Genomic DNA, 11,836 nt, shown 5'->3' with positions numbered 1-11,836 from the left:
TAAGAAACTCAAAGGCAGAAAAGCCTGCAAGATGGCACAGAATTTGTCAATAATCATAGAATCTGCAGTAGCACAGAAATCAGAAAGAGATAGGGAAGGCTATTTGGGAGGATTACTCTGCTGCCAAACACATCATATAGGCAGCTCTGTTATTGTCTTGGAGGTCAGGAAGCTTCACAGGGATTTGGAATGAGACTAGCAAAGGAATTGTTTATGAAGTTTTTAGATTTGTGTGTGTGTGTGTGGGGTGGGTGTGAGAACCTAGAGGAAGCAAATCTACTGCTTTGAGCCTCCGTTTCCCCCTCTGCAAAAAGGGGAGAACAATATTTATGCTCTTTCCTCACAGAATGGTGAGATTCTACTTGTGCATTATATCGTAAATGGTTCCGAATATTAGCCAATTGGGCAATGAATATTAATCTTAGTCTCCCTTTTTCTTAAATTTTCCCCATTAGCCTAAGATAAAAGATAATTTAAAATATTCATTCTTGTGATTTAATTGAAAATTGGCTCCAGGTTTATCTTGATGCTTGATCAATTTGTATTTATTATACATGATACATTTATGTTAGTAATAATTTTTGACACAGTATGCAAGGTGTTTGTGCTTAATCAGTACTTGTTGATTTGTCTAGAAAGAGGTTGCTTCTATTTGACACAGAAACTGATCATTGAAACAAGTCTAAGCAGAGTGTTTATTTTTGAAAATTACTTTAAAAACCCATGTTTACAGCGATACAGATTTACATAACCTAGAGAAAAAGCAAGTCTTTAAAAATGTACAGTCTATTTACTATCACTGCACTCACATTTTAATAATATACAAGGCATTTTATTTTATATAAATAAAGTATAAATAAACACCACCATACAACAGGTATGGTCTAAATTTAGCCAAACACATAAAATTGAATCAGACTGGGTTCCATTTGCACCTACCCATCCACTGCTACTTCAACTCTTGGCAAAATATTTTCAGGGTTACATTTGACATGCCCTAACACATATTATCTTTTATAGGGTCTCTGTGAACGACCAACTTGTGGAAAAAGACAACAACAAAGTTTTAGTGGGACAACATTATTAGTGTTCATTTAAAGAAGGCTAGGACCTGGTGGCTCATCTGAAACACACGTCATGCAAGGGTCTCGAATATATAAGACAAAAAGTTTTCTATTTCCAAGTCCAAACCAGTCATACGTTTTGCATCATCCCTCCCTCAGAATGCAAGAGAGAGCTGAACCATAGGATCTTTCCAGTGGTGTGCTAATGTTGGTCTATACTTACAAAGGACACAGGCTCTACCTAGTAAACAAGCTTTTTCCTTCCAGCTCCCAAATGTAAGGATTTGTGTGTATCAGAAAAGACCACATGACCATTCTATCATTGCAAGCTGCTGTGCATGCCCAAATCTCTTCATCATTTTGCAAGACTCAGACATTACCACCACTAACAACAACAACAAAAACTTTAAAAAAACCTCACATTTCAAGTTTGCAAATCCCTCTCCATCTCATTCAGGCAGTGTGCTTCACAGGAGGCAAGGAATCATTTCTGCTTATTTTGGTGGTCACTTGAAAGGCACTGATACCGACTGACCTCAGTATAAGGGGACAAGGCTCTATTCTGTTTCTCTGCATGCTATGTGGTAAGGAAATAATCACTTGATTCCACTGAACATTTGACCACACCACCACTCCAGCAGCCATCCTCTCTTTCTGGACAAGTAGTCAGAGCTTGGGAAGATACCTATATTTCTCTCAAACTTGAGAGGGGCTAATAATCATAGATGCTCAGTGGGCCTGGCATACCTGGAAAATCAGCATATTAACCTGGTAGGCTGAAGACTCAGAATGATTCTTTGGAATATGAGAGCTTCTAAATTTTTTCTCTAAGTACATAGACTTAAGCTTTTACATTAGGCAATAAGTGATCTGATTTCTTAAATTCAGTCATGATTCCTACTATATCTGAGAACATCAGCCTCCCAGCAAATATGTATCTACCATGCTCATTTTTGGTTTAACCACATGCTGTTTACCTCTTTATCAGAAAAGAATAATTAATACTTCTTGTATTTTTCATGACCTTTGTTGGATAATTGAAGCATATAAATATTTCCAAGTTATAAAGAAAGGGTTTTTTTTTGTACAAAGAAGTTGAATAAGTAATGTCCCCTATGAATTTCAATGCAAGAAATGGGCAACACAAAGGGGCAAGGAGTTCCTGCCAACTGTCATCCATTTAAGAGGATTGGCCATAAGGACGGGACTTCCAAAGCACCAGAATGATCAAAAGAGTGTTAAGCAGAATACCTTTGGCAAAAATGATAGTCAATTGAAAAAATACCATGATAAAAAGGGCAACAGGAACATTTCTCAACAGCTCTATCATGTTACATGTTTGTCTTGATTGTTGATCAACTAGTATTATTCACAGGATACATTTATGTTAGTAATAATTTTTGGAACAGTATGCATGGTGTTTGTGCTTAATCAGTACTTGTTGACTTGTCTAGAAAGAGGTTGCTTCTTTTTGACACAGAAACGGCTCAATGAAACAAATCTAAACAGAGTGTTTATTTTGAAAATTACTTTAAAAACCCATGTTTACAGAGATTCAGATTTACATAACCTAGAGAGAAAGCAAGTCTTTTAAAAATGTACAGTCTATTTACTATCATTACACTCACATTTTAATACTACACATGGCATTTATTTCACATAAATAAACTACGTTTGAAAAAGTACTATGTTACAAAAGGTAAAAAGAACATTAGCTACTGCACAGCTGTATCATGACACAGCATGAGAAGGGATCCAGTATTTTGAGATATTAATTTCCTAAAACACTACAAAAAATTTCCATAAAATAATTTAGAGTGCCCAGATGGACCAAATTATAATACATAGGCATAAAATTGTGGGCAGTAAAACATATTTGAGTATTAAAAACTAAAACCAATTGAAACAAAGGCAGAAAACTTAACAACAATGACATTTTTCTGCTAGTTCCTATTTTGTTGACCAAATAATTTATTCAAATGGAACCCAACCCATATCCTGATTTTTGAGCTCATATTCAATTTGAAGACTGAGATTGACAGAATGTGTATTCTACAAAGTTGTTGAAGGTTCAACAACTAGCTTGGAAAATGGCCATTTCTTCAGAAAGAACTATTATTTCACTGCCCTCAGCCCTCCAGGGAGGACACATCTGCTAACATAACACTGCCCTCTTGAGTAATTTCCTGGTATTTTGCTTTTTTCAGTTTTAGACAATTCCTGAGCTCAGCCACATAGTTAGGTCACTATTTTTAACCTTTTTCTTCAGGTAATATTTCCAGATATGGCAGCTTTCCATGCCCCCAAAGCATCCTGTTAATTTATCCACAAAAATGATAGAACTCCACAGTCCTTTTCATTTTGACTCTACAGGTGTGTCTTTGAGTTTCCTCTATTGCTATCAGAATTGGAGGCTAGTGTATTCTATTCATGGTGACAGGAATGAGTAAGGGATATGGACACAGTCTGAAATCTTATCTTGTCAGGACAGCAACTAAGATTTGATCTCCCTAACCAGAAAACTGTTTCCAGGCCAAGGACAGCACACAACCTAAAGTGATTTTCCCAGTCAAGCATGCTGCATGTGATAGAGTCCAAAAGTTCCATTTCATTGTCTCTCAATACCCCCAAAACATTAGGGTTTTTATACCCTTCCAAATTCTGGCAAGGTCCTAGGATTCTTCTCACTGGATCATCTGTGCAGACTTCACTGGTTCAAACCAATGCTATTCTTGCCTGCTTAGGATTCCACTCTACAGCCACAATCCCCTTTGATACAAAATGAAGCAGAGGGAGGAATTGGAGAGAGTCCTTTGTGGCTAATGTAACAAGCCAGAGTGTGTTTCATACTGCAGTTCTATGCTTCCTAATTAGTAATTGCACAGGCCCCTCTGGGACAGACTTAATAATATTCCAGGCATCATAGTGCATTAGCCCTGTCAGTGACTTTCCACTAATGGCAAGAATTTCATCTCCAGCTTCAATTGTCCCGGTTTGTTCTGCAGCACCACCTGTGAAAAGGAACAAACAGTGAGTGCTGAGTAAGGATACTGAAGAATTGGACAGCACACATCTCTCAATGACTTTGGAGGCTGTGTAACCAATTTCTCACCCTGGGAGTGGAATGCATTTCTGCTTAACTCCTGAGTGCCCCAATACCAAATTTATGAACTTGGGTACAAATGAAAATGAAGTCAGGCTTAACCTGAATAAGAGATAATTAGCGGTTATTCACTGTTCAATAAGAAAACAAAGCAAAAGGAAACAAACCCAACATGTTCTTTCTCAAAGCAGTTAAGTGCTATAAAGCACAAAGAAATACATTCTGGATATACAAGCTCCTAATCATAGAAAATAACATTGATCAGAAGTAGGAAATCTAGGAGACTGAAAGGTTTTCTCTAGTGTGGTAAAAAAAATATGAAAGTTTTTTTTAAACAGTGGGTTAGATAATGGAGAGATGCCAATTTTTGGGTTTTTTTAGGACCACCCTTTTGGGGAGGAGACCAACAGCATTGCCTGCTGAGCACTCAACTTCTGACTTCCGGGGTGCGAGCTTAAAAGGCAAGGAGAGAACGGAAGTGGGAGCTTTTTCCTGCTCTGCTGGTCTCCTGACTGTGCTGCACAGACGGTCTCTCTCTCTCCAAAGGTGGCCTTCGGTTTTGGTGAGTTTTTATAAGGAATATAGACTAAGCTTAGACTTGAGACGATTTGTATTGTGTTTCTACTTTCCTATCCTTCTAATCAACATCACCTTGTGACTACCATAACAATAAAAGGTCTATCTAGAAAACCAGAAGCTTCTTCCATTTACTAGTCTGGGAGATAAATTAAGGGAAAGGTTAAGTAGGGGAGATTTATGATCTAATATCCAATTTTAAATCTCACACTAGAAACTACGATGGTAAACACAAAACAATTTGAAGAATTGCATACTAAATTTCTGAAATCTGAACATGAATTGGAATTGGAATTGACATTTGAGCATCAAAAAATATAGGTGGGATGACAAGGAGTATAACCTCATCTGAAGGAGAAAACTAAGTCAACTTCTAGAATTGAAAATCTTTAGCTGAAATAGGCCAAAGGCACACTTGCTATCTAATTAAAAATTCAATCCCTGACACTCTTAAAGAATGTAGTATTTTTCACCATAGTAAGTCTTATTATTAAGATATTTCACATGCAACAGAAAATGCCTGAGCTTTTCCCAGGTGAAATGGAAATTTTGAGAATTTTTCATCAAGAAACCCAATTGTCCATCACAGAAAGCTTGGTGGGTTTCCCAGGTAGAGTACCTTTAAAGACTCTTTTTATTAACAAAGGTCGGTCTCCAGCCACAGATGCTTTTCCTCCATCAAGACTGAAACCTAGTCCAGCAGAGGTCTTCAGTAACTCAACACACACTGCATCATTCAGATCTGCCTGTCTGCTTGCTGCAAGAAAAGCCAGAAATGTTGTAATAGAATGCCATCTGTATTCATTCTTCTCACAGCCATGCCAAGTTCCCAGAAACAAGGATTCTCACCTACAGTTAAGGAGTCCTATTAATCTCTGGGGTCCCTAGCATTACCTCTCACCAGAAAAGGTAGCACCTTATTCTTGTTTGGTAGTCCCTAAGAGGATTTTTAGAGAAAATTAGTAGTAGGATTTGGTCATCTCCACACAAAGCTATCTGGGAATGAATACTACTGGGGTGGCAAAATATGGGAAATAGAATACTGGACTTAAGAAAGCCTAGCTTCAGATCCTGCCTTAGACACTTGCTGGCTGTGTGGCTCTGGAGAAATCCCTTCTTTCAGAGCCTCAGTTTCCTCATCTGTAAAATAGGCCATAATATCACCTATCTCCCAAGGTTGTTGTAAGGATCAAATGAGATAACAATGTGAAAGGCACTTTACAAACCTTAAAGTGTACAAACAAGTGATATTATTATTTGTAGTAATAGTTGTGAATATTAGTAGTAGTAGCAATAATAATAACCCCTGACATTGCACTAGTACCTTAATGGCTATAAAAAATACTTGACATACTGTATCTCAGTTAAGCCTCCCAACAAATTTGACAGAACTATAGGTCATAAGACCACAGACTGTGATACATTATTATTGTTCCCACAGAGAAATAAAGGTCTAGTGACTAGAGAGCTGGCCTCAAAGCCAGGAACACTCTGAAACATGCCTCTTATGTCATCCGGGCAAATCATTTAATTTCTCAGAGCTCTTGACAATTCTGTAAAAGATGATTTTTGCAGAGCACATACTGATTTTTATAGGTAGGTAGGTAGGATTCCTCATCCTGCAATTCCAGATGCCATTTATTCCTGTCTCTATTGTCATACTGATTTAAGGGAAGAAAAAGCAGAGGCTTCAGAGAGATCAGAAAGGTCCCAGAGTGGGATCACAATGGAACACACTCCTGTCTGGAGGAAAGTCTAGAAAGGTACAAGGTGGGAAACTGACTTGTTTCTCGAGATCTCTTGAATTTGTTCATTTCAAAACAAGTAGGTAAAAGCCTAACAAGGCAACCCATGGCACCTTAAATGTCCTTTCTCACCTGTTCAAGAGGCCAAGACTATCAATTCCCCAAAGCCCAGGGACAAATTTAAGCTGCATAGAAGGAAGAGAATAGCAGCTGCCTTATTTCATGCTGTGCAGTTGTGTCCATATATAGTCTTCTTTACCCTGAGCACTTACTACATGGGGCTAGAAAGTCCCATGTAGTACTCTTAGGGTGAAAATCTCAGAAACATAATTTGAGCCACATACAGGAAGTTTGGCAACTTAAGGGGTGCACTCAATTTAAAAAGCAACAAATCTGTCATCAGATTGGTGGCATTAATTTAGTCCAAGGCTTTAAATAGTTTCCTGTTTTAACTAATTACTCAGACTACCTGCCAAGCTCAGTTGTTTATACCTGTTGAAGGAATAAAAGTGATGTCAGAGTCCTTTAAGTTTCAGCATTTTGGGTAAAAATCCATTACCCTCCTATAGTTAGGTTGTACACTTGTTTGTGTTTTTTTCGTGAGGCAATTGGGGTTAAGTGAGTTGCCTGGGGTCACACAGCTAGTAAGTGTCAAGTGTCTGAGCCCAAATTTGAACTCAGGTCCTCCTGAATCCAGGGCCAGTGCTCTATCCACTCCGCCACCTAGCTGCTCCTACCCTCCTATAGTTAGGACTTTGAAAAGATATAAATCACAAAAGCACTTGTTTCTGAACAGATTTCAGTTAATTGTTAGTCATTTTTAATCAATGCTTTAATTTCTGGAGCTTTTAAAATCATATCTAGATATAATGTTGGTTTTCAAAGGAATACAAAACAGAGCAAATCGCACCCTGGCCCATTCATCTGACCACAAGCTTTGCACTTTCAGGCGATGTGGTTCCTTTGGGCCCCCTGTTTCCCAGTTTCCCACATCCCTCTGGTTCTAGAGACTGACATCTCACCTATTCCAAGCTCCAGGATCACATCCTTTTTGGACATAGAAACCTTCCCACTTGTAGGAGTGGGCTCTTGTCTGACAGAGTCCCTATCCGGGACTTTCATTTTCTTGATGACAATAACAGCATCTTCGTGCATCTTTGCCTGGTGGAGGGCATTCAAAACATCTCCGTGGATGGATCCAGCCAATGAGGTGCCATTAATTGACAAAAGGAGATCTCCTCGGTGAATGCTCCCTTCCTGAGAAGCAACTCCCTGAGAAAATACTCTGTGAACCTGTATAAATGATGGGAAAGGAAAGTGACAGCAAATCTATTAATATATATTTTTAAAATTAGGCCATGAAGTAGCTTTACAATAATTTTAAATGATCAAGGACCACATTTTCTGAATCTTATATTTAGCAGGCACAAATGAAATATAATCCTTTCCTGATTTTCCCAGCTGCCAGAGCCCCACCTCCCCAAATATCTTGTATTGACTTTGTTTATACTTATATACATATACATTGTTTCCACTGATAGAATGTAAGCTCCTTGAGAGCAGAGACTATATAATTTTTAACTTTGTATCACCAGTGAGCATTAGACGGTCTGCAACATAGTTTACACTTAGCAAACATTTACTGATGGATTGCAGGGAGAAAAGCTATTAACATATCTTCCTAACTTTAAAACATATATTTCATTTTTTTCTGCATGATCTCAAAGGCCTTCTAAATATGATTATTATTTTGGCAAGAAGTTTGGGTTGCTTTACCAAAGTAAAACTGTCCGATAATTCCTTTAGAATGTACTTTATTATTCTACGTCAGGAGGACCAAATTCACTTTGCCTTTAGGCAATTTTAATAATAGGAAATGATAATATTTCTCAAATGGCTAGGTAAATAGAATCCTGCACACAGATTCAAGGATACCTGAGTTTAAATGAAGCCTTAGATACTGAAGTAGCTGTGTGATCCTGGGCAAGTCAGTTAACCTCTGTTTTCCTCAGTTTCTTCCTCTGCAAAATGAGGATAATAATAGCACCTACATTGCAGTGTTGTTATGGCTTTCAAATGAGATAACATGTAAAACACTCTAGAAATGCTAACTATTAAATTATTAATTATATAATACTTTTAAATTTGCAAAGTCCTTTATGCACATTCTCATCTAATGCTCAACCCTGCAAAGTAGGTACTACAGGGAATATCATTCCCATTTTACAGCCTAAAATCAGACATGTAAACTGACTTGCTCGTTGTTTTGAAGCTACTACATGGCAGCAACAGGATTTGAACTCAGATCTCCCTTACTCTAAATCAGAGGCACATAGATTTAAAGCCAGAAGGAACCTTGGAGCTTATTTAATCCAATTCCTTCTTCCCATTCACTGAAGCTCCAAGAAGGGAAGATTTCTTTAAGTCCACACAGATGGTAAGGCAGTCCAGCCTTCTTTCACACTACATTACAGAACCCCAGAGAAGAGAAAGGCTAAGAGTTTTCCTCTCCTTCCTGAAATCTTCAAATACTAGTGTCCTCCCTTCTTTCCAAACTGCTTTGCATTTGATGTCTTGCTGCTAGTTTTTACTTACTCTCTTCCTTTTTATGCCACATATATCTACATGTGCCATTATCTCACTACCTCGTGTGCAAGCTCATTACAAGTAGGGATTGTTTCAGTATTTTCAGACCTGGTCCCTGTGCATAGTACCTGACAGCTATTTGGCCCTTTATGCTTCTTGATCAATAAAAAGCTTATAACTTGGCTCCTCAATAGTTCAGGCTCCAATTTCTCATTTTACAAGCTGCTGGCAGAAAGTGGTACCTCTTAAATGTATATACATATATAGGTATGTATATGTGTGTATATTGCATATATATGTTTATATCTATATATCAAACACTCAATTTTTTTTGAGTTCCAGATTCTCTCTTTCCTACCCAATGAATAGGTAAGCAATATGATGGCAATTATGCATATAAAACCATGAAAAACTTTTCCATATTAGCCATGTTGCCCCCCAAAAAGCAAGAAAAATAAAGGAAGTGAGAAAACTATACTTCAATTTTCATTCAGCGTTCATCAATTCTCTCTCAGGAGGTAGGTAGAATTTTTCATCATGAGTCTTTTGGAATTGTCTTGGATTATTGTAACCAAGTCTTTGACAGTTGATCCTCATTACAATATTGCTGTTATTGTATACACTCATCTTGTGGTTCTGCTCACTTCACTTTGCATCATCAGTTCATCTAAGTCTTATTATGTTTTTCTGAAGCTATTCCCCTTACCATTTCTTATAGCAAAATTATATTCTATTACAATCATATGCCACAACTTTCCCAGTTGATGGGCAACCCCTCAATTTCCAGTTCGTTGCTACTACAAAAAGAGCTGCTTTAAATATTCTTATACATATGGATCCTTTTCCTTATTCTTTCATCTCATAGGGATACAGACCTAGTAAATGGTATTAGCTTTTAGAGGTACATTATGTCTCACATTGACAATGAAATGAATGTTGACAAGTGAGCAATTGATCCAGATTTTAGATAATTGGCAGGTGTTTTTCCTGTGGGAAAACCTAAGGCCATAACTTACAGTAATAGATTTCTGCTCCAGATCTACTCCACCTGCCACGCTGAATCCCAGACCTGAGCCACTTTCTTTATTCAGGACCACAAAGAAAATATCTTCTTTATGCTAATGAAAGAGAAACAGAGATAAATGTAATGGCTTTCCCCCCTCATTCCAAGACAAAGTAAAATGATGTAAACAAATCACTCTGTAGAACAGACTTCTTTACTCATGGGCTTTTCACACACTACCATTGACCCAGAACATCAGAAAGAACTGTTGGGCTTGAAGGCAGAAGTCAGGGGTTCAAAACCCTCTTCTGCTATGATATTTATGCTAGCTGTGAAGTTCTAGGCAGATCTCCATATGAGTTTCAGTTGCACAATTGGCTGCTATTTAATTTAGTGATTTCACAAGGGTTTTGTTTGCTCTTTGTTTTTGGTGAGAAAAACACTTTGTAACCCTAAAAGCTTAAATTTGTCTAGGTCTTGTCATCTTAAAAATCACCTTCACATCCCTTCTCTCAGGTGATCCTTTGAACAACCCTCTGAAGAAGATGGATATGTTATTATCATTCCCACTTTGCCAAAGGGAAAAATGAGACTTGGAACTGTTTATTTCTAAATCTTGCTTTCTTTGAAGCCCCTCCTTTTCTTTCTTCTTTCCCTATTTACTTTTTGAAAGGTACCAAAGTAAAGGTAGCCCATTGGGCTTCAAATTAGTTAATTGTAATTTTTAAAGAAGGTTCCCATGCTTTGTTGATCTGGGAAGGACAAGACAGTGCCAGAGAAAATCTTATCCCGTGGAGTCAGTGGTTATAGTCTGTGTCACACTACAGTGCTGATGGAATGCATGTTCTTAGTACCAATGGAATTGTCAAGGTAGGAGTGGTGAGCCACTGCCTGGAGCAGGGTGTCCCAAGTTTACTACTCAAAACATGAACACCTCAAAGCAGTGTAAGGATGTTAAACAGACTTCCTGCTGATCCTCAGGAGCCCAACAGTGATAACATGGGATGTCTCCAGTTATGCCTGTGGCCAACCTCCAACCTAACGTTGTGCCAGGAGCTGTCAAAACTAATATACCAAGATCATCTTATTAGAAATAAGGTTCCCTCTGAGAATGTGGTTTAATCCACTTATCATTAAATAAGCTGCAGTATTAGTTCTATCCAAGAGAAGCAGGGAGTCTGAAAGCATGCACTTCTAATCCCAAGATTTCCAATGTAATAAAACTGAACAGGAGACCAATATAAACACAACTGGTGGTTTTAATTTATATTATTTTTCATTGATGTTGTTTTTGGAAAAATATTACTATCACCCCCCAGTGACATTTCTCTTCCTACCCCAGCCTCTATCCCTGTCACAGCAGCAAGATAGGCAAAAGGAATTCAAACTAAGCATGATTATGCAGGCAAACAGTCTTGCCACAACCATCAGCCATCATTGTCTCTCCTTCATCTTTGAAAAGTCCTACAACTCAGTTACTCCTTCCCCACAAGTATTGAATCCAAACCAAGTCCAAGTTGAGGCTGAATCATTATTTGCCTTGTTCCCGGTCCACCAGGGCTCTTCTGGGAGGCAGAAGGCACGTTTCACAATCAATCATGATGGTCATCAGTTTTTATTATCGATGAACTTAAGTCAGGTGATGAAGCAATCATGTTTCTCCTTCAGAACAGTCTTGCTGGGAATAGTTAAGTGGTTAAGTGGATAAAGCACCTGGGCCTGGAGTCAGGAAGAACTGAATTCAAATCTGGCCTCAGAC

General features: G+C 38.1%; 1 protein-coding gene across 2 annotated transcripts in view; it reads right to left on the bottom strand.

Moving 5' to 3' along the window:
* Positions 1-677: 677 nt before the first annotated feature.
* Positions 678-11,836, bottom strand: part of PDZD2 (PDZ domain containing 2) — a 514,363-nt gene continuing 503,204 nt past the window's right edge. For both annotated transcript variants that reach the window (XM_043975400.1, XM_043975401.1), the window contains 4 exons: positions 10,091-10,192; positions 7,511-7,781; positions 5,363-5,500; positions 678-4,075 (listed from right to left, as the gene is read on the bottom strand). In XM_043975400.1, coding sequence (XP_043831335.1) covers positions 3,909-4,075; positions 5,363-5,500; positions 7,511-7,781; positions 10,091-10,192 — 678 coding nt within the window. In that variant the 3' untranslated portion in view covers positions 678-3,908. The remainder of the gene's footprint in view (positions 4,076-5,362; positions 5,501-7,510; positions 7,782-10,090; positions 10,193-11,836) is intronic.

Source organism: Dromiciops gliroides, chromosome 1 (assembly GCF_019393635.1).
Source record: "Dromiciops gliroides isolate mDroGli1 chromosome 1, mDroGli1.pri, whole genome shotgun sequence".
Lineage (NCBI taxonomy): Eukaryota > Metazoa > Chordata > Mammalia > Microbiotheria > Microbiotheriidae > Dromiciops > Dromiciops gliroides.
The sequence above is the reverse complement of the archived record's forward strand: the minus strand, read 5'-3'. Positions and strand labels throughout refer to the sequence as shown.